The sequence below is a fragment of the Alligator mississippiensis genome, chromosome 1, assembly GCF_030867095.1.
Source record: "Alligator mississippiensis isolate rAllMis1 chromosome 1, rAllMis1, whole genome shotgun sequence".
Lineage (NCBI taxonomy): Eukaryota > Metazoa > Chordata > Crocodylia > Alligatoridae > Alligator > Alligator mississippiensis.
The window spans coordinates 427,640,487-427,658,890 of NC_081824.1; the positions used below are offsets into that span (position 1 = coordinate 427,640,487).

Consider the following 18,404-nt stretch of genomic DNA (forward strand, 5'->3'; position numbering starts at 1 on the left):
GGGGAACCATTTACAGAGGTGCAGAGGGGAGTCCTGTCTTTGTTCCATTGACATTAGGGGAGTTACATGGGGTGCAGGGAACTAGTAGAGGGCAAAGGCTGATCATAGCTGGGGAGGTGTTGCTAAGCCTTCATCTGTGCAAGGGAAATATAGAGCATAGCTGCCAGATTCTTTCAAGAGAAGTATGCTCACAGTTGCCTCTCCAACCACACAGGAAGGTGGGCAGCCTTCTTACCATGCAGATCCTACTGCATTTCCTCAGTCTTGATGAAGGATTCAGCTCTAAGTTAGAGAGCCACTAGCAAGAGTCTTGGAGTCTTATTTCTTCGTGGATCCATTACAATAGATTTATCCAGTAGATAAATCTCAGTAGGGTCTAAGAGTCAGTCCTAACAGTTAACACCCCTGGAAAAGAAGCTGGTCTTTCCTAATAATTTCCTTAACTACCTTTTAAATTCCAAATAAAAGCAAACTCTGTTTTGTAGTTTTATAACATGTTAATTGCATAATGTTTCCAGGAACATCTGAGAGATCAAATCTGGAACTAATAACTCTGACCTGTACCTGTGTGGCTGCTACACTCTTCTGGCTCCTACTGACGCTCTTCATACGCAAACTCAAGAGGGTAAGAACAGATGCACAATCATTGAGCTTCTCCATGGCCCCATAGACTGACTGGCTTTTGCTGTGGCTGGAAAATTTTCTCTCATCTCAAAAGAGATTCACAACTACTGAAAATAAGAGTCTGACTCAGCCTTGCCTTGCTCTGTGTATAGTCAGCTATACCAGTGCAAAGGGGGTGTGTAATACCTGGATGACTGGTGCCTCCTGAGATTGGGGGGCACAATTTGTGGTTGGCAGTGGCAGGGTGGCGAGTCGTGACCACGCGCAGAAACCAGTGTCGGCAGTGGGGGTGGTGAGTAGCAACTGCCCGCAGAAGTCAGCAGCGCTGGTGACGGTAGGGTGGTGAGTGGCAGCTACCTGCAGAAGTTGGCAGTGGTGGCAAGGTGGCGAGCGGCGACCACCCATAGAAGCTGGCAGTGGCAGCGGTGGGGGGGAGGGGTGGCAAGTGGCAACTGCCCGCAGAAGCCAGCAGTGGTGGCCAATCTCAGGGGGGGCACATGCCCCCCCCATGCTCCTCCTACCAGTTGCCTATGTATAATGCTAACCAAATATCACTGCGGAATCAGAATCAGTGCTAGGCCCAGATAAAAAAACCATGCAGGGCAAGGGCAAGGGCAAGGGCAAGGGCAAGGGCAAGGGCCTAAAGCTCATCTTCTTCATAGTATTTAGGTGCTTAACACCCTTTGAACTCATTAATGTCCTACTGAAATCAATGGAAAGTAGGCACTCAAATACTTGGAGGAACTGGGAATAAGCATATGAGAAATCATGAAAATTCATCAAAGTGGCAAACCCAAGCCTGGCAGGCCTAGTCCTCAAAGGTTTCACACAAGTATAACTATGTCAGCTAGAGACATATGAATGTACTGAAACAGTACAGTGCATAGCATGGACATGGTTACAGTGGTATACATGTGCCATGTACTTAGCATAGCATATTCCCTTTCTGTCCAGGAATAGGTTTAATTACAGAAACAACCTCAATACAGAAAAGCTGCATCTGGCAGCATTGCAGTTTGAAAGGACCTTGGAGTGAAAGTAAATGTAATTTGTGCTCACTTTAAGACCCCCTTTACACTGCCAGAATACTAAAAGCAGCTGGAGCATAATTGAAAATCAGGCTCACATTCTTTACAAATAGTTTATAAAAACTTAATATCTTCAGCCCGGCCCACAAGATTCTCTTACTTGTGTAAGGCCCAAGTATATGTTGCATTATAAATGCATTGTTTCAGTAACTGGACTTCAGTATATAATCTCTGTCTTGTCCCTGATCTCCAAATATGCATAAAGGATGAGAAAACCAGACACATTTAAAACAAAAGAAAGGGAAGAGGAGAATGGAAGTGAAATATAATCGTATCCAAATAAGTATAGAGAAACTATTCATTTGGTAGGTACCAATTATTCCACTTACCATTAAGGATAGAACAATTAATAAATAATGGCACTAAATTGCAGTTCCCCAGTGCTGGAACTGATATCATGAAATGGATCACAGCATAACAGCCTAACTGTTGCTCAAAAGTATGCCAGCTAGAATTGTCCAATAAGAACTTATCTACAAGGTGAGGATCAGTTGGAGCATCACACGTTCAATCCCTCCCCATCCATATCACCTCTGTGGATGGGAGGAACTGGCAGTATGGAGGCAAGCTTGCTACCTTTCTGCCACCTGAAGGCAACCGCAGCCTCAAGGGAATGCTCAGCCTTTCTTCGAGACAGTTTTGTGAACGCAAGAACCACCTGTCATTTTCAACCTCTGCGCCTTATTCCATAAAGCAGTCCTGTGTTAAGTGTGGTTGCTCTCCTTTTCAAGCAAGTCACATGGAGGTGATATATCTAACAGTACATCCAGCCACCTTGAATTCCTCAGCCTGAATGACCAAGTGCTCATTCACAGCTGGAGGTACTGGGGCAGTGTTCAGCACCAGCCTGGAGCAGCCAGCAAGAGCCCCTAACCACTCTGTCACTGGTCTCCAGTTCCCTTTCATGCAGTTCCATGAAAATATTTATAAGGAGGAGTGCCAAAAGCCAGCGGACACCCTCCATAGGAACTGGGAGTAAGTGGATGAGTGTGCCATGTATGTGCATACGGTGTTGGCCAGGCTCAAGAAAAAGCAAGGTGAAATGGCAACAGATACTCATTTCATTGAAATTTGGACAACTTTGAGCTAATGGCCAAGAATCTAGTCTGTATATTAACAAAACCATTTTCATATTTTAGAGAGATTCAAATACTTCCTATGATACTTCCTATAACAAGGAAGAGGCCTAGTCAAATTAAGATGACAGGTCTGCATGCTCATTGGGAAGAAACTAAATTTCAAAATGTAAACTGGTGTACAGGTTAAAGCCTTTAGATGGAGCTCATAGTTCTCAATTTTTCACATATGAAATGGAAATTTATATTGTGGAGAATAGTGTTCTAGGTAAAAATTTCACAAACACATGAAATAATCCTTCTAAACTTGGTGTTTTATTCATCTCCTAGTACCACAATAATTCCAATATTCATCAGAAATGACAACTAAAAAATCAGCATTGCTGAATAACTGGAAAAGGCATAACCCAAAGTATCCTGTTCGGTGTCTTGCAGACTGAGACTGAGTCTGAGTCTTGCGCAACCCTCAAACCACAATTGACCTTTCTCCTGGATGCATGTAAGAAACATTGACAGTTGAACTCCATCTGTTGCATAGACCAGTATTTTTTTGCACAATCATGAAACAGAGCTATTTTTAGCAATGGTGGTTAGTTATTTTCTGAAAATATTTCTTTGTGAAAGTACAGAACAAGTCTGTATTGTATGACAATTACTAGAGTGAGAATTCATATGGATTTCATGGGAGAAACTGACTCTGTCACATAGGAGAAAAGGTGGAGGGAAGATTGCTTGTAAAAAAAAGTGTCAGTGTTGAATTAAACTAGAAGAATCCCTACGAGATTGTATGTTGGAGTGTGAAACATACAGCCTTATGGGGAGAGGTACTTTGTATTCACCAGTCAGATCTAATTAATTTTCCTTCCTTTGACCAAAACCAGGTGTTATTCAGGATTGTTGTCTGCTTTGTGATGACTGAATTTTTTAAAAATTTCCTAGCCTCATTCTTCGGAAATAAAGACCAATTACTTGTCAATCATAATGGATCCTGAGGAAGTCCCCTTAGATGAGCAATGTGAACTTCTTCCTTATGATGCCAGCAAATGGGAATTTGCAAGGGAAAGGCTAAAACTAGGTAATACGCTTAGTATAATATTAACATTGACTTTGTAATTATTGAATTAGATGTGTTTTTAATTACAGGCTGGAGACAGGTAATTGAATAATGAATTTTAGATCTGCACTGCAGCTGTACATGAGGGTGTTAGTGAGCTACTCCGTATAAAAATGTTGTGACTTAAATGAATTAAGATCTACAACTGGTGGCTTTCCATATGACTATTTAGAAACCAGATGTGAAGAATAAAATATAGCGAATTGTGCTGCTTTGTATTTCTTATGAACTGGGGTATAGGTAAAAGTAAAGGTATATTCTTGCAGAGACACCAGTATGAACACATCCCAAATACAGTATATTGGTAGCCATTTTAATAATCATACATAATTTGGTGAACGTTGAAGCCAAAAATCTAATTGAAGTCTCTTTACTTTGAAGCAATTTTATTGTATTAGTGGGCCAAGATCACAACAGGCAAACAATATACTTCCTGTCTATGCTTTATTGATGTGTGAACTGCATGGAAAGAAACCAGCAGACATGGAACTGAAACACCAAGGAAGCTTGACCCAAGTAGGTTTAGCCTTTACGGGGCTAGAGGTGAGGAAGGAAGGAACCAGAGAATTAGTTATAGTGAAAGAACTGGTGTAAACAAGTAAAGAATGTTGACAGTGAATGAGAACCAGAAAAGCAAAGTATGCACGGTCTGTTAGATTAGGTCTGTACAGGTCGCATTCATGTGGCAGCTAACCCACTCTTTCAGTGACCTTGGCAGTCTCATGGAATAATAGTCTCTCAAACATGAAATCTTCTTGTCTGGGTTCCTTTTGATGTACTACTTACAAACACTGATCCTTCCAACATCAGATGTGCCTGTTTTTTTTAATCAGTGTTTTCTTCAACATGCTTATTTAGCGAAACCAATGTAAGAACAATCACACTGTATTTCAGCTGCCTTTTCTTCAGACATTAGTTCTTATGATTGGTGCAATTGATACAACAACCATATAGTGGAGGAGAGGACATCCTTGTCATTGAATATGGCTACAGACACTAACAGAAAAAACACATATTACTCTGCTAAAGTCAGCAGAATTACTCCTACCTGAAATTAATGTAAACAGAACTAAAACCTAGCTCCAAAACTGGATAGTAAAATTCCAGTGTTATGAAACAGGGCTTAGTTACTACCCTAAGCATTTAGTAAGCATGTACATAATTCTTCACTTGTGATGATAACTATTAAGCTGCTAATGTTGTAATACAGGGCTGTCCAACTAGCAGCCCAGAGGCCACATGTGTCTTCCAAAGAGTTAGCATGCAGCCTGTGGGTTTTGGCCTGGCCACCACTCTCCCCAATTACTCCCCCTCCCTCCTCCAGGTTCTGCTTCCTGCCCCTCTCCTAGGGGCAGGGTAGCATAGCAGGAGGGAGCTGGAGTGCCCTTCCCATGCTGTGCGTATCCCAAGGGGCTAAGCTGCTTGCTACACATACACATGGCCAAAGAGGAAACAGGGATGCCTGTACTGCCTGTGCTGTAGGGGAGAACCACACAGCTGGGAGGGGGTGAGTAGGGCTGCCCCTGCAACAGGAATTGAGGGGGGATGGCCATAAGCATGGTATGGAGCCTGCATGGCTTCTGACCCCCAAGTATGCAGCCCCCAGGTCTACAGCCTGTCTTATGTGGCCCCCAGCTGCCCTGATGTTGAACAACCTTATTGATAGAGATTTATAGAGAAGTAGGGTTTGAAGAGGTCATCTCATCCAACCCCCTGCCTGAGGCAGGATCATCTCTATCCAAACCATCTTACCTCTTAGCAACACTACACAGTCAACCCTGACACAACCACAAGACTTAACATCCTTACCTCCCGCAGGTAAAGCAAGGGAATCATGGCAGCCAAAGTCCTGCTGCCCTAAGGTTGTTAATGTATATTCAAGAGATCTGAGGAGGAGAGGCATGCCCCCCACTACAGAGGAAGGCAAAGACCCCTACAGTCCATACTAATCTGACCATGTGGTAAATATTTTTCCTGACCACAAATACAGTGATCGGTCTGCTCCTGTGTGGAAGGCTGAGATGCTCTAGCCAGGAATCTCTGGGTTTAAGTCCCAGCAGGAGCTTTGGCACATCCTAGTCACTGTCCCCAGCCTTGGCTGCAGCCAGCACCAAAACGGTCTGAGGAAGGCTTGAAATGCCAAACAAAACCCAACTCTAACATGTAGCAGCAGAAGGCAAAAAAAAAAAAATCCTTCCCAGACCCTTGTGGCAATCAGCAAAGCCCAGAAGCATGGGAACACCCATACTAAAGTATAGGCATAGCTACTCATAAATCATTCCAGACCATGCAGGGATGAAATCAGGAAGACCAAAGCACAATTGGATGCAGCTAGCAAGGGAAGTGAAGGGTAACAAGAAGCATTTCTACAAGTGTGTTGGCAACAAGAGGAAGGTCAGGAAAAGTGTGCATCCCTTATTGAATGGGGGAGGCAACCTAGTGATGGATGACAAGGAAAAGACTGAAGTGCTCGATGCCATTTATACCTCAATCTTCACAGACAAGCTCAGCTCCCAGACTACTGCACTGGGCAGCAGAGTTTGGGGAGGAGGTGAGCAGCCAACTGTGGTGAATGAACAGGCTAGGGACTACGTAGAAAAGCTGGATGTGTACAAATCCATGGGGCCAGATGGGATGCATCTGATGGTGCTGAGGGAGATGAATGATGAGATTGCAGAGCTGCTGGCTATTATCTTTGAAAACTCATGGTGATCAGGGGATGTCCCAGACAACTGGAAAAGGGCAAATATAGTGCCCATCTTTAAGAAAGGGAAGATGAGAATCCAGGGACCTACAGACCAGTCAGCTTCACCTCAGTCCACAGAAAAATCATGGATTGGGTCCTCAGGGAATCCATTTGTAAGCACTTGGAGGACAAGGTGATTAAGAACAGTCAGCATGGATTCATTAAGGGCAAGTCATGCCTGACCAACCTGATTGCCTTCTATGCCAAGACAACTGACTCTGTGGATGCGGGAAAAGCAGTAGATGTAATCTACCTTGGCTTTAGCTAGGCCCTTGATACCGTCTCTCACACAACCTCCCCATGGCACACTCCCCACCACCAGTGGCAGCTGCCCTTGGGACCCATGCAGGCACCAGCACCCCACGATGTGTAGCTCTGGCCAGCACTGCATGGTGGTGGCAAAGAGCACAGCCCCGCAAGCCACCTCTCTCACACTGGGCTCCGCACAGCCCATGTGCAGTTCTGGGGGAGAAGCAGTGCAGGCTAGAGCTGGCTGCCTTCCCCTCCCTCTGCTTCCCGCAACCTGCAAGGCAGCGGGCGGGGAAAGCAGCCAGCTCCGGGCTTTCCCCAGTAGTGTGGAGTTGCAGATGTGCTGCACAGAGCCCAGCGTAAGAGGTAGCTCCTTACTCCCACCGTGCAGCGCTGGCTGGAGCTGTGTGCCTGGGCCTGTGCAGGCCATGAGTGCCCAGAGGGCTGCTGTTGCTGACAGCAAGGGCTGTGCACCATTGGGCGGGAGTGTGTGAGGGATGCCCACACCCCACAACTTCCCTTACGTCCACACCCTGCCCACCCAGGCTCCGCACTCCCACTGCCCCCCTGGGCATGGGCTTTGTACTCCCACCCAGCTGCAGCCTCCCCCCGCACCTGCCCTCTATTTTCCTAGTGCCCAGAGCAAGACAGAGGCTGGGGAAGGCGTGCAGGTCCCTGGGGCAGCAGCAGCCTTGCCCAGAAGGGAAGGGAGGCAGATGGGGCCATTCGTGCTGCTGCTACGGAGAGAAGGATCAACCATCCTCTCCACAGCTCAGGGCCCTAGGTATGTGCCTAGTTTGCCTATGCATTAATCCGGCCCTGGTTACAAAGAGGTTGGAGCTAGACTGTTCTCAGTGGTGACAGATGACAGAACAAGGAGCAGTGGTTACAAGTTGCAGCAAGGGAGATTTTAGTTGGATATTAGGAAAAAACTTTTTTACTAGGAGGGTGGTGCAACACTGGAAGGAGGTTACCTAGAGATGTGGTGGAATCTCCATCCTTGGAGGTTTTTAAGGCCTGGCTCAACAAAACCCTGGCTGGAATTATCAGGTTGGGGATGCTCCTGTTTTGAGCAGTGGATTGGACTAGTTGACTTCCTGAGGCCCCTTGCAACCCTAATTTTCTATGATTCTATGATTTTAAAGCAGGAATCTTCTGATGCAGAACATCTGGAACATGTCATTAAAATTACTGCGTGTCTGTGCCTCTCCACAGTTAGCTGGAGCCAATAGCATATAACAAGAATGGGTTGCCCCTGCATGCCTTTATGAAGACAACTCACATATTTACAAATAGCTCATGCTTAATTATCTTGTTGAACTGTTCCCAGATGGAAACTGCCTGATCCAAAAACCATTGAAGTAATTCTCCATGGACTTTAATGGATTTAGGATTAAGCTAAGAAACTGCCAGTTTCTGGAATGTTAAGTAGAGAATTCCAAATCCTTGAGTTGAATGTAAATGTTGTGCTATTCCCAGCATCAGAGGTCTCAGTGAGAGCAGCTAGTGGTCTGTGTGTACAATACCAGCTCCTTATTTTCAACTGCCAAACTATATTACAAAATGGCTAAGAATCCATTAATACTTTCCTAATGTTTTCCATGTAAACATCTGTTACAGAAATGATTTATAGGAGGAGAATTGGTCAAAACCCCCAATCTGGGATTAAATTGGGTTCACACAGTGAAAAAACACCTTGTTTTGTGTCAGCACTTAATGTGATGCAAAACAATAGATCAAAAATGGAGAGGTAGAATCCATTTTAGTGCAATTTTCAATGAAATCAAAGTGGTAAATCAGAAGGGAAGTGTTTCCAGTGTTTAGATTGATTTAAGAGAGAATAGCTTTATGAAGCAGTGACTAAATTGTTTATCCCAGTGTGGGAAATTACTGATGGAAACAATAAAATGATGGGTTTGTCAAGCTTACTGTGAATACAGAGGTTGTAGTGCCTTGGGCAAGACACATGTAGTGAGCTAATTAGTGGTTGCTACACTGTGCAAACCCAAAGAATATCACATTACCCTACTAGGAAAGCTCTGACCTAAATCTTGATACTGCTTCTCTTATACATGGATCATTTCCATCGAGCAAGGACTGTAGAATCTAATCAAGTTGACAGAGGCATAGAAATTGTATGGGAGAAGCCCACAGAGATCTTTAAAAAATACTAAACCTTCTTGGGGTTGAAACTACAAGTCTGACAAATTCTTGGTCAGACTGTTGTTCTGCTCGGCAGCATAGATAGTATTTTTAAATGTAAAAATGCAGTACATTTTATGATGCTGGGGGAAATTATACTTCCTATTTTTCTTACTGTTTTTCTCCTCACCACCTGAACAAGGGTGGCCATAGAATTTCTTTATGTTTTCATAGTGATCTCCATTAAGACAAGAAGCACTGGGCTGGAAAATGGAGACAGCTCCCTCCTTTCTGCCTGCTGTCTAATATCTGCAGGAATATGGCTCTGTTTTTCTATACCTCCTAAAATCTGTGGAAAGATGTGTGTGTAAATTCAAAGTTCTGCTGACAAAGTCAATGGTTGTTTTTTGCGTCATCCTGCTGGTTAAGGTAGAAGGTCAAGAAAGAAAGAAATGTTGTGCAAATTATATAATGTCCAATTTACATAATTGAAGAATAAGTTTTAACTCTATTGTATACTTTGACTTTTTTCTTTTATTTTGAATGAAGCTTTACTTGCCGTTCTTTTTTTCCTCACCACAATATCAGTTGTTTTACTACAGACACAAGAGTACTAAAAAAGTTGGTAAAATATGTCCTACTGCGTACTTACTGGGTGAAACTGAAGCAACAACACAAAATGAAGCGAGATGCTTGGGATTATGATTTTAGAAAATATTTTCTGAGAGGATTTCTCACATCATGATGTCTCAGCCACTGAAGAAGGAACAAGTAAACCAGGATCTCACTGGGATGGTTAGACAGAGGAAAAGAAATTGCTATTGCCAACAACTTAGCCATTTGAAAACCTTGAGAAGCCATAAAAAGGACATTGGCTTAAATACTCTCTCTCTCTCTCTCTCTCTAATAAGTTTGGGATCCTAGTTGGTTTCTAAACCTCTAGGATATATTTGAGTCATGTTTTTACAACTCTTCTCTGCTGCCATGTGGTCTAGAAGCTTATTTTTATGAGGCTAGTTTTGCCTGTCACCATGTTATGATTACAGTTGGAGCTTTAAGAAAAACCACCCCCACCAAAATATTGAGATGACTGATAAAATCCATGAGAACTGGTAACACCAAGGAGTGCTGCATCTCACCTCAGCACACAAAGTGCCTGGTATGCTGGCTAATATTAGAGTTCACACAAGCCCTGGGTACAGGAGCAGCCTTGAGGCCTTTGATTTCTCCTGGGGAAATTCTGCCCGATTATCTCTCTGGGAAGAGGGGGCTGCTTTAGTCCTACCTGCCTGGTGAGGGCTGAGAAAAATAGAAACTACCTTCAAACTCCACTCTGGCCATTCCTAGCTGGGTCTGCTACTCTTAATGGTGTTCATAGCTGGTGCAGTGACAGCCCTTCTGCTAGTGCAGATGCTGAGGTAGTAAGACACTTAGACTCCCCCCAGTAGTATAACTGAGTGGGATGACCACAGCGTCAGCCCTGGGCACTGTCTTTGGAGACAAACAGCCACCACCAGTAGTGTGGCAGCCAGCCAGGTAGGCCCAGTCTAGGTAGAGTGGGTTTATGGCAGTCAGGTTTATAGCCATCAGGTATTTGGGCCTAATACAGCTTGCTGTTTTGGGGTACATTCAGATGAGCGTGCATGTGCAGTATGACATGGAGAGATCCTGGTGACAGCCAGGCTGTGTGCCAGATCACTGCCACTAGAGCCCTGGCAAGCCCCCAGGACCCCAGGTAAGGCTGCTGGGGCCAGCCTTAGTGCTGGCCTCAGCATCCTCTACCCCACCCGGGGCAACTTGCTGTTTGGGTGACCATCCCTTCCTAATTGGGCAGGACAGTCCCGGAAGGATAGGGGTAAATGCATGTTTGTTGCTAAGAGTGTTAGCTGTTTAGGTTCCCTTTACCAATGATGCTCCTACCCCATTCTAGCTTGCCTCCCTGGGGTACCATTAAGAATGCACTCTATAGTGTAAACATCTTGTAAAAATATATTTGGAAACATTTGCAGAGCATTCTCTATGGGTTTTTAATTTTTTTTTTTTTTATGTGCATCTCTCTGCCATTTACTTTCTTTGCAGGAAAATCACTTGGCCATGGTGCTTTTGGGAAAGTGATACAAGCAGCTGCTTTTGGAATTAAAAAATCACCAACATACAGAATAGTTGCTGTGAAAATGCTGAAAGGTATTCTGCTGCTGGATTGCCTTGATGTATGATGTACTGCTTATCTTTTAGCTCTTGTTATGGATGTGAATTGAGAGAGAAAATGTTATCTTGACTAGTTTATTTTTAAAATAAACAAAACTTGGATATCAAGTTTAAGCTCAGATCAAATTTTTCTATGAAGTGGCAAACCCTTAAAGTGAAAATAAAGTTCCTAGTCAAAGTGCTGAAGAAACCTTATTGATTATGGGCCACGACTTCAGAAGTGCTCAATTACCTGGTTGCTGAAAAAAAAAAAACTTTTGAAAAAGATTTAAATAGCATCATCAGCAGGGAAAACTAACAAGGAAGAATGGCTTGTGAGTTAGACTGTATCCCAAGAGTAAATCCACAGGAAAATTTAGAGACTAGAAAGCCAGGATGAACAATCAGATCATCTACTGTAACCTACTGTAATCACAGGTCATTACATTACTCTCAGTTATTCACATATTGAGCCTATTAACTTGTATTTAGCTAAAGCACATCTTCCAGAAAGGCATTCAGTGTTAATCTGAAGATAACTGAGAAGTAAAGAATTCAATTGCTTACTGGTAAAAAGTACCTTAACTTCTAAATTGAATATGCCTGCCTTCAGCTTCTAGCTAGTGGTTCCTGTCATGTGGGCCTGTAGTATGTTGGGTCTAACACTGGTTCCTACAGAACCCCACTAGAAACACCCTTTGCTATGATGATTCCTCATTGACAATTGGTTTCTGAGATCTCTGTCAGCCATGTTTAATCCATTTAGTGTCTGCTTTTCTGATATTTTACAGCACACAGTTTTATGTGAATGGTGAGCAGTCCTAAATCAAATGCATTAGTAAGGAGTAATGCACCACTGGTGTGCTACTTGGGGCATTCTTGAGGTGGATGGTGGCTCGGGATATCACAATTTCCTTACTGCTTCTCACTGTCCCAGAGCTATAGTAATATTTTGCTGGCCTAAACCAGCAACAGACTACTGCAAACCCACCATCACCCCAGCTAAGCTGTACTGTCCAAGTGTGACTTTGAGAATGTTCCCCTGACCATTGCACCTGCTGTAGTAGGACACGAGGTAGATGTGCAGCTGCCTTTTCACCCCTGCACCTGGTCCCAGTCTCTGGTTAGCATGTGTCATCCACCTTAGCAGCCCTTAGTAACAGAATTGATTTGCCAGCATATGACTTGGTGTGCTTGGAGGTCTAAGAAATAACAAGAAGATTTTCCAGGGCTTTAGCATTAGGAGGCTGGTGAAGGCTTGATTTTCAGGTCCATAAAGTCAGTTAGAGGCTTGCTTTTCCATTAGGCAGAGGACAAGTACAGCACACATGGCATCATTGCTGTACTACCTGAGCATCTCACAATCATTAATGCATATTCTACTCAACACTTCTGCGTGATAAGGAATACCCCTTATGTCACAATAATCCGGTGAAGTATGAGTCCCATTTTTAGCAATGGGGAAATAAGCCTCAGAGTAAATTTAATGTTATGGGCCAGTTCACACAGTAAGTCTGTTACTGAGACCAGGTGCCTGGAGTCACAGCTCTCTGTTCTGTCTGCTAGGGAAAAAAATCCTCAGCTGCCTCCCCAAAAAATCAGTTTTCTCACCAAAATTAAATATATAGTATATAAAGAAAAAAATTGCTTCAGTTGAATATATTCAACCCAAAATGAAACATTTTGTTTTCAAGGTTTTTAACTAAATTTAAATTTAAATTCAATTAAATTTGGCTAAATTTGGTCTTGAAATTTTAACTTTTTTTTGGCCAAAACTATAGACTGTTGACATAAAAAAAAATTTGCTCAGTTCTAAATATAAAAGGTCTATTGGGAGGAAATGAAGATTGATTATGTCTTTAAGGGATTTTACTTCAATTCAAAGGATGCTGGGCACATAGGGACAGAAAAAAAACAGAAATACATGGAAGTATATTCACTAATGACAACTATTTTAAATATATATATGATACATGATGTCATAGTTCCCTAAATGAAGTGTTGGTTTATCATCTTACATGGACTCTCTTTTGTGTTCACAGAAGGTGCCACAGCAAGTGAATACAAAGCTTTGATGAGTGAATTGAAAATCCTGATACATATTGGGCATCATCTAAATATAGTAAACCTTCTTGGAGCTTGCACAAAAAGTGGAGGTAAAAGAATGTGCACCGCACTAAAATGGGTTTAGGTGTTCTCTGAACAATAGTCAATTGAGCATATCCTTTTTTTAATATTATCCCAATGTGAAGTTATTGTCTTTTTGCTTAATTTTACGTGTACATACTTGAGCTCTCTCTACTTAGCAAAAAGGGGTAGTGAAACAGAGATGTCCCTTTTGACATAAGAACATAAGAATTTCCACATCAAACCAGATCAAAGTTTTATCTAGTGCAGTATCCTGTCTTCCACACTAACAAGTAGAAGATGTTTTAAAGGAAAAACATAAAAAGAGGGCATATGTACAATGATCCATCCCATGTTATGCTCTCCCGGTCATCAACAGTCATAAGTTTTTAGATGCCCTGAGCTTGAGGCTGTATTCCTACCTGTTGCATTTTGTACACCTGCTGGACCCAGATGTGGCCACACCGTGGGTTTAAAGGAACTTACAGGTTCCTCTTGGTTTTAATAAGTGAAGCTGTAATGAAGACCATCCTTTACAAGAGAATAGTCCTTGCCTTGTGCCCTGCTTCTAAAGTTGAGATCAGCATAACATAGAAAGGGCAGGAACCAAGGGTACTTCAGAAATGGCCAGTTACTCTGAATGATCAGACATGAGATACACTTTGATAAATCTCCTCACAAGGTGCTAGTAAGACAACCAAGTATCTAATAAATGGGCAGTAATTCATTTTGGATACACTGGCTCATTTTATTTGATGTGGACTAAGACTGTACAATTCCAGTATGAAATGAAACTTCCCCGGTAACTTGGTTGGGGGGGAGGGGGAGAGGAGGGCAGGGGATTTCATGTGTGGTATGGGTTTGAGCCACTCATTCTGCCCCAAAATGTGTGATGTTATGATAGACACTTGTTCCAAACAGACTCCTTTCTCATGTCTTGCTTTACACCACTGAAAATGCATTTCACTTCCACTCAGGGCCTCTGATGGTGATTGTTGAATATTGCAAATATGGAAACTTATCAAATTATCTGAAAAGCAAAAGAAGTTTTTTCTTTCCAAGCAAGGTAAAGATGCTGAAACTGCTTGTACCTGTATGCTTCCACCCCCTGCTTACCTTTTGCTAACAGGATTGTTTCTGCTGACCTAGAGCATCTTGGCTCACTCAGAAGAAACATGGGGAAAGTGCTCTCATATACTGAACCCCATGCCATCACGCACACACAAGAGAATGCGACATGTTTTCAGAGACTTGAAACTAAGAAGCATGGTTTACCTGGATTAGGGCCATTGAGAATAGAAGATTGTGCTGTCCACATGCACCCATCACATAGCATTGGTAGTTTGCACTGTGTTTAGGTATGTTCTTTGTCACAAATAGGGAGACAAGTTATGCAAACCATATTGTTCTTGGTGAGTATCTAGACCAGTGGCTCTTAACCATTTTTGGACTTGAGGCACCCCTCCATAACTTTTGTGAACTGAGTGGCACCTAATTTAAAACCCCCCCCCCACAACTGTATATTATAGTGCTTACCACCTTGCAGAAGAGCTGGGCAGTGAAAGTGGGGGATTGGCTAGACAGAGACAAGCCTGACCTTGTCTATATGCTTATCTCCTTGCGCCTCGTGGCACCTGAGTGTGTTGTGGCACCCTGCTGAGAATCACTGATATAAATACTGATCCGCAGAAGTACCGAGGCACCTAAAGTGGGATTTACATGCCTTAATGTAAAACTATAGTCTTAAAAAACCTTACCACGTTACTGCCTAACCCTGCACGTGTCTCAAGTTTGAAAGTTCTCCATGTGTCTAAAGTCTGTTTTGGATATGCTCAGAAACGCTAAGCAGCACCAACAGTTTTGGTTGGGCAGCCCAGCACCTCTCTCATACCTGAGCTCCATTATTTTTTACAAAACAGGTTTTTCTCTGCCTGTCTCAGCTGAGGGACTTGATCTGGTAGCACTCTGAGAGCGCATCTGCTGAACCAGGCTCCACTGCCCAGCTTTCTTTGTAAGAGCCTGGGGTGGAGCTTCCCCTGTACCTCTTCTATCCAATAAGCTCAGTGATTGGAGGTACTTTACCTCCTCTGTCTGATGGGGGATTCATAAACCCCACACCATACCAACATCTCCCACTTCGCAAGGTAGTGCCCTGCCTACCAGGCCAGGGCTAGTCTAGGGTTCAGTGTCTGTGTGAGAAGCTATTCCACTGAATGAAAAAAATGTGTTGGGACAGAAAGGGGGCAAGAGAGGAGAGTGAGTGCAACTGTGTAGCCTATGGATTGGGGCACTCACTGGGAAGGAATGGGTTTCCTTTCTCTACTCTGAGCATTCATTCATATTTCACATTACATCATGCTTGGATAAAATACTGGCTACTCATCCGTTGGACAGAGGGCTGGGAGAGAGGGGGAGGAAGGAAAGGGCAGAACCATTTTCTTTCACAACTGTGCTCTGAAAGGAATTACTATTGCTTGAAAGAAGGGGCTCGTGTGCCTACCTCTGGGCACATGTTCAGGGTTGTGAATTTTGAATTGGCAGGAAACCTGCCTTTCTGCAGAATTAGGGATTAAAGAGTTAGAGAGGGAGAGGATTTTGGATGCACGCACCTTTCCACAGTGTTTCCTACTGGCAATCTGGGATGGCTCAGCGTTTTGGCTTTCATAAAGCCTTGGCCATCATGCCTCCTTTTCCCCATGTGTTTCAAAGGGAACTCAAATCAGGGTGCAGCATATCTAGGCCCAGAGTGGGAGGGGCCACATCTTCCCAACCCCACTAGTGGCGGCCTCGCTCCTCCCCGTCCCTCAACCACTTGGACCTCTCAGGGGGTCCACCTGTTTAACCTGCTACACCTTCATGCTATGAAGTTGTGCTGGGAGGCTGCCCCTAGAGATCAGTGGTTTTGCTTCAGGTCTTAGAACCTTGTCTGGGCTTCGGTCCCCTGGCATGAGCCCACTTGGCTCTGGCTGGGCCCCTCCACCTAAGGTCCACTGTCCCAGGATCCTAGCGCTCCTGGGCCCCAGCTCCATCCTTGCCCTCATGGGCTCTGGGCCCCTCTCTCACCCTAACAGGCTCAGGCTTGCGCCCTCAGCTTCTTTTGCTACACCCTACAATCCTCAGCTGATAGCAGTGCTCCCGGCACCCTTCTCGGTGGCCTCCTCTTCCTCTACAGCCACAACCTGGTCCTCTGGTTCAAACTTCAACACAATTAAAATACAAGAAGCTTCTTCCAAACCAAAAGGTTTCCACCCCAGTCTGGGTCAATGTCACACCATGACAGCAAACTAAACATAAGGTCAAAATACTTTGCTCTGCTGCCTGGTGATGCAGGGGCTTCCTTGCAGCTCCCTGCAGCCTGAAGTCCTTCCCCCCTAGCAGGTCAGATCCCCTCTCTTGAAGCCTCAGCCACAGTCCCAGCTTTGTAAGGCCTCTACCCCCTCGCTGGGTTACCTGACCCATCACTTCCACCCATGGCCTGTCAGTCACTTGCCCCCCAATCCCTGGGGCCTCTCTGGCGAGCACTGCTGAGGGACAGGTCCTCTTCGCCAATCAGTGAGGATGAGCAGGGCAGCCATGAAATGCCCATGAAATTGGCTCTTTGTGCCAGGGCAAAGCCAAGAAAATGTCTTTGTCTCACTGTGAGTTAAGTAGATCCCTAACTATTAGTCCCTCCAGGGGCCTTGAGCCAGTCAGATGCTCCCTAACTCCCTGTCCTTCAATAATGGGGTAGGGGCCCCATTATACAGGGCTGCAGATTAAACACCAGTTACCTAAAAGCTAGGTACTACAACACTGAGCATTACTGTGCCTAAGCACCTTTGTGGATCCATCCTTTAATCAAGCTAATAGTCCTACTACCAACTAAAGTGGGAGGCTAGGTGCTTGCCAATGGGAGCATCAGAGCCATACAAGGATGAGGGAAACGTCGTTTGTACGTAGCACAGTTGAGAAAGTTTCACTCAGGCAGTCCTTGCCCTCCCAGTTTTCCCCTCTTCCCCCCTCCCAGTTGCACTATTCAGTCTCTGTTACTCGGACACAGAATCTCTTGCTCTCTATTTGCTCAAAGGATGCATCACTGCAAGTGGATCAGATGAAAGAAAAAAAGAATACTGAACTGGTGGAAGGTGAAAAACAAAGGCTGGCTAGTGTCACCAGCAGTGAGAGCTTAGCAAGCTCTGGCTTTCAAGAAGATAAAAGTCTGAGTGATGTGGAAGAGGATGATGAGGGTAGGTATTGATTCCTTCCTGTTCCTACACAGTCTGAGATATTTTTACAATATGCTTTGCATCTTTGATTTTTTTTTTCATTTATCACCCTAATAAACATCCGTGGGAGACACTCATAGGGTCATGTCCAAAGGCTAGAAGATTTATAAAAAGATTATTTACAGGGTTACTGAATCTGACAGGAAAATGTGTGATTGTTTCTTCTGACTGCTCCTTATCTTGGGGGAAAAACACACCGGTGTATAGAGCACAGGGTGTAAAACCACCACTATTTTTGTTGTTGGTGACAGAGGTTTGACCTCCCAGCACTGTTCTGTTAAAAGTGAACTTACTGGGCTAACACAAGCAGAGGGAAAAAAGAAACCAATCCCAAACTTATTAACTTATTATGTGCCAAATTGTTTCCAGAGTCTGCTGAGTTTTACAAATTGCCCCTTACAATGGAAGATCTGATTTCCTACAGTTTTCAGGTGGCGAGAGGCATGGAGTTCTTGTCATCCAGAAAGGTCAGTTTTACACTCTTGCATTTTGCCCTCCAGAAGAACCAGATTCAGCAGAGGTGAAATGATGTCTGAATTTTAAATGACACCTTCCCTTGGTAAATGTCCCAAAGGAAGAACAGCTTTCCTCTTGATATTCTAAATATAAGCATGTGTTTATTCAAGTCTTCATACTATAAACACAGGATTAAGGTGGAAGGTGATGGGTGAAGCTAAAAAAAAAATCCTCTGAATGAATTAAGATATAATAACTATGGAAATCCAAACCATGTAACACTTCCCCTGGTTATGCTAAACAGATTAAAGATTTACACACTATTTGGCC

General features: G+C 43.8%; 1 protein-coding gene across 1 annotated transcript in view; it reads left to right on the forward strand.

Annotated features, from left to right (window-relative positions):
• Positions 1-18,404, forward strand: part of FLT1 (fms related receptor tyrosine kinase 1) — a 146,149-nt gene that overhangs the window by 107,066 nt on the left and 20,679 nt on the right. Inside the window, exons 16-22 of the mRNA XM_006270482.3 lie at positions 519-625; positions 3,728-3,863; positions 11,119-11,223; positions 13,269-13,382; positions 14,331-14,419; positions 17,420-17,579; positions 17,988-18,085. Coding sequence (XP_006270544.1) covers positions 519-625; positions 3,728-3,863; positions 11,119-11,223; positions 13,269-13,382; positions 14,331-14,419; positions 17,420-17,579; positions 17,988-18,085 — 809 coding nt within the window. The remainder of the gene's footprint in view (positions 1-518; positions 626-3,727; positions 3,864-11,118; positions 11,224-13,268; positions 13,383-14,330; positions 14,420-17,419; positions 17,580-17,987; positions 18,086-18,404) is intronic.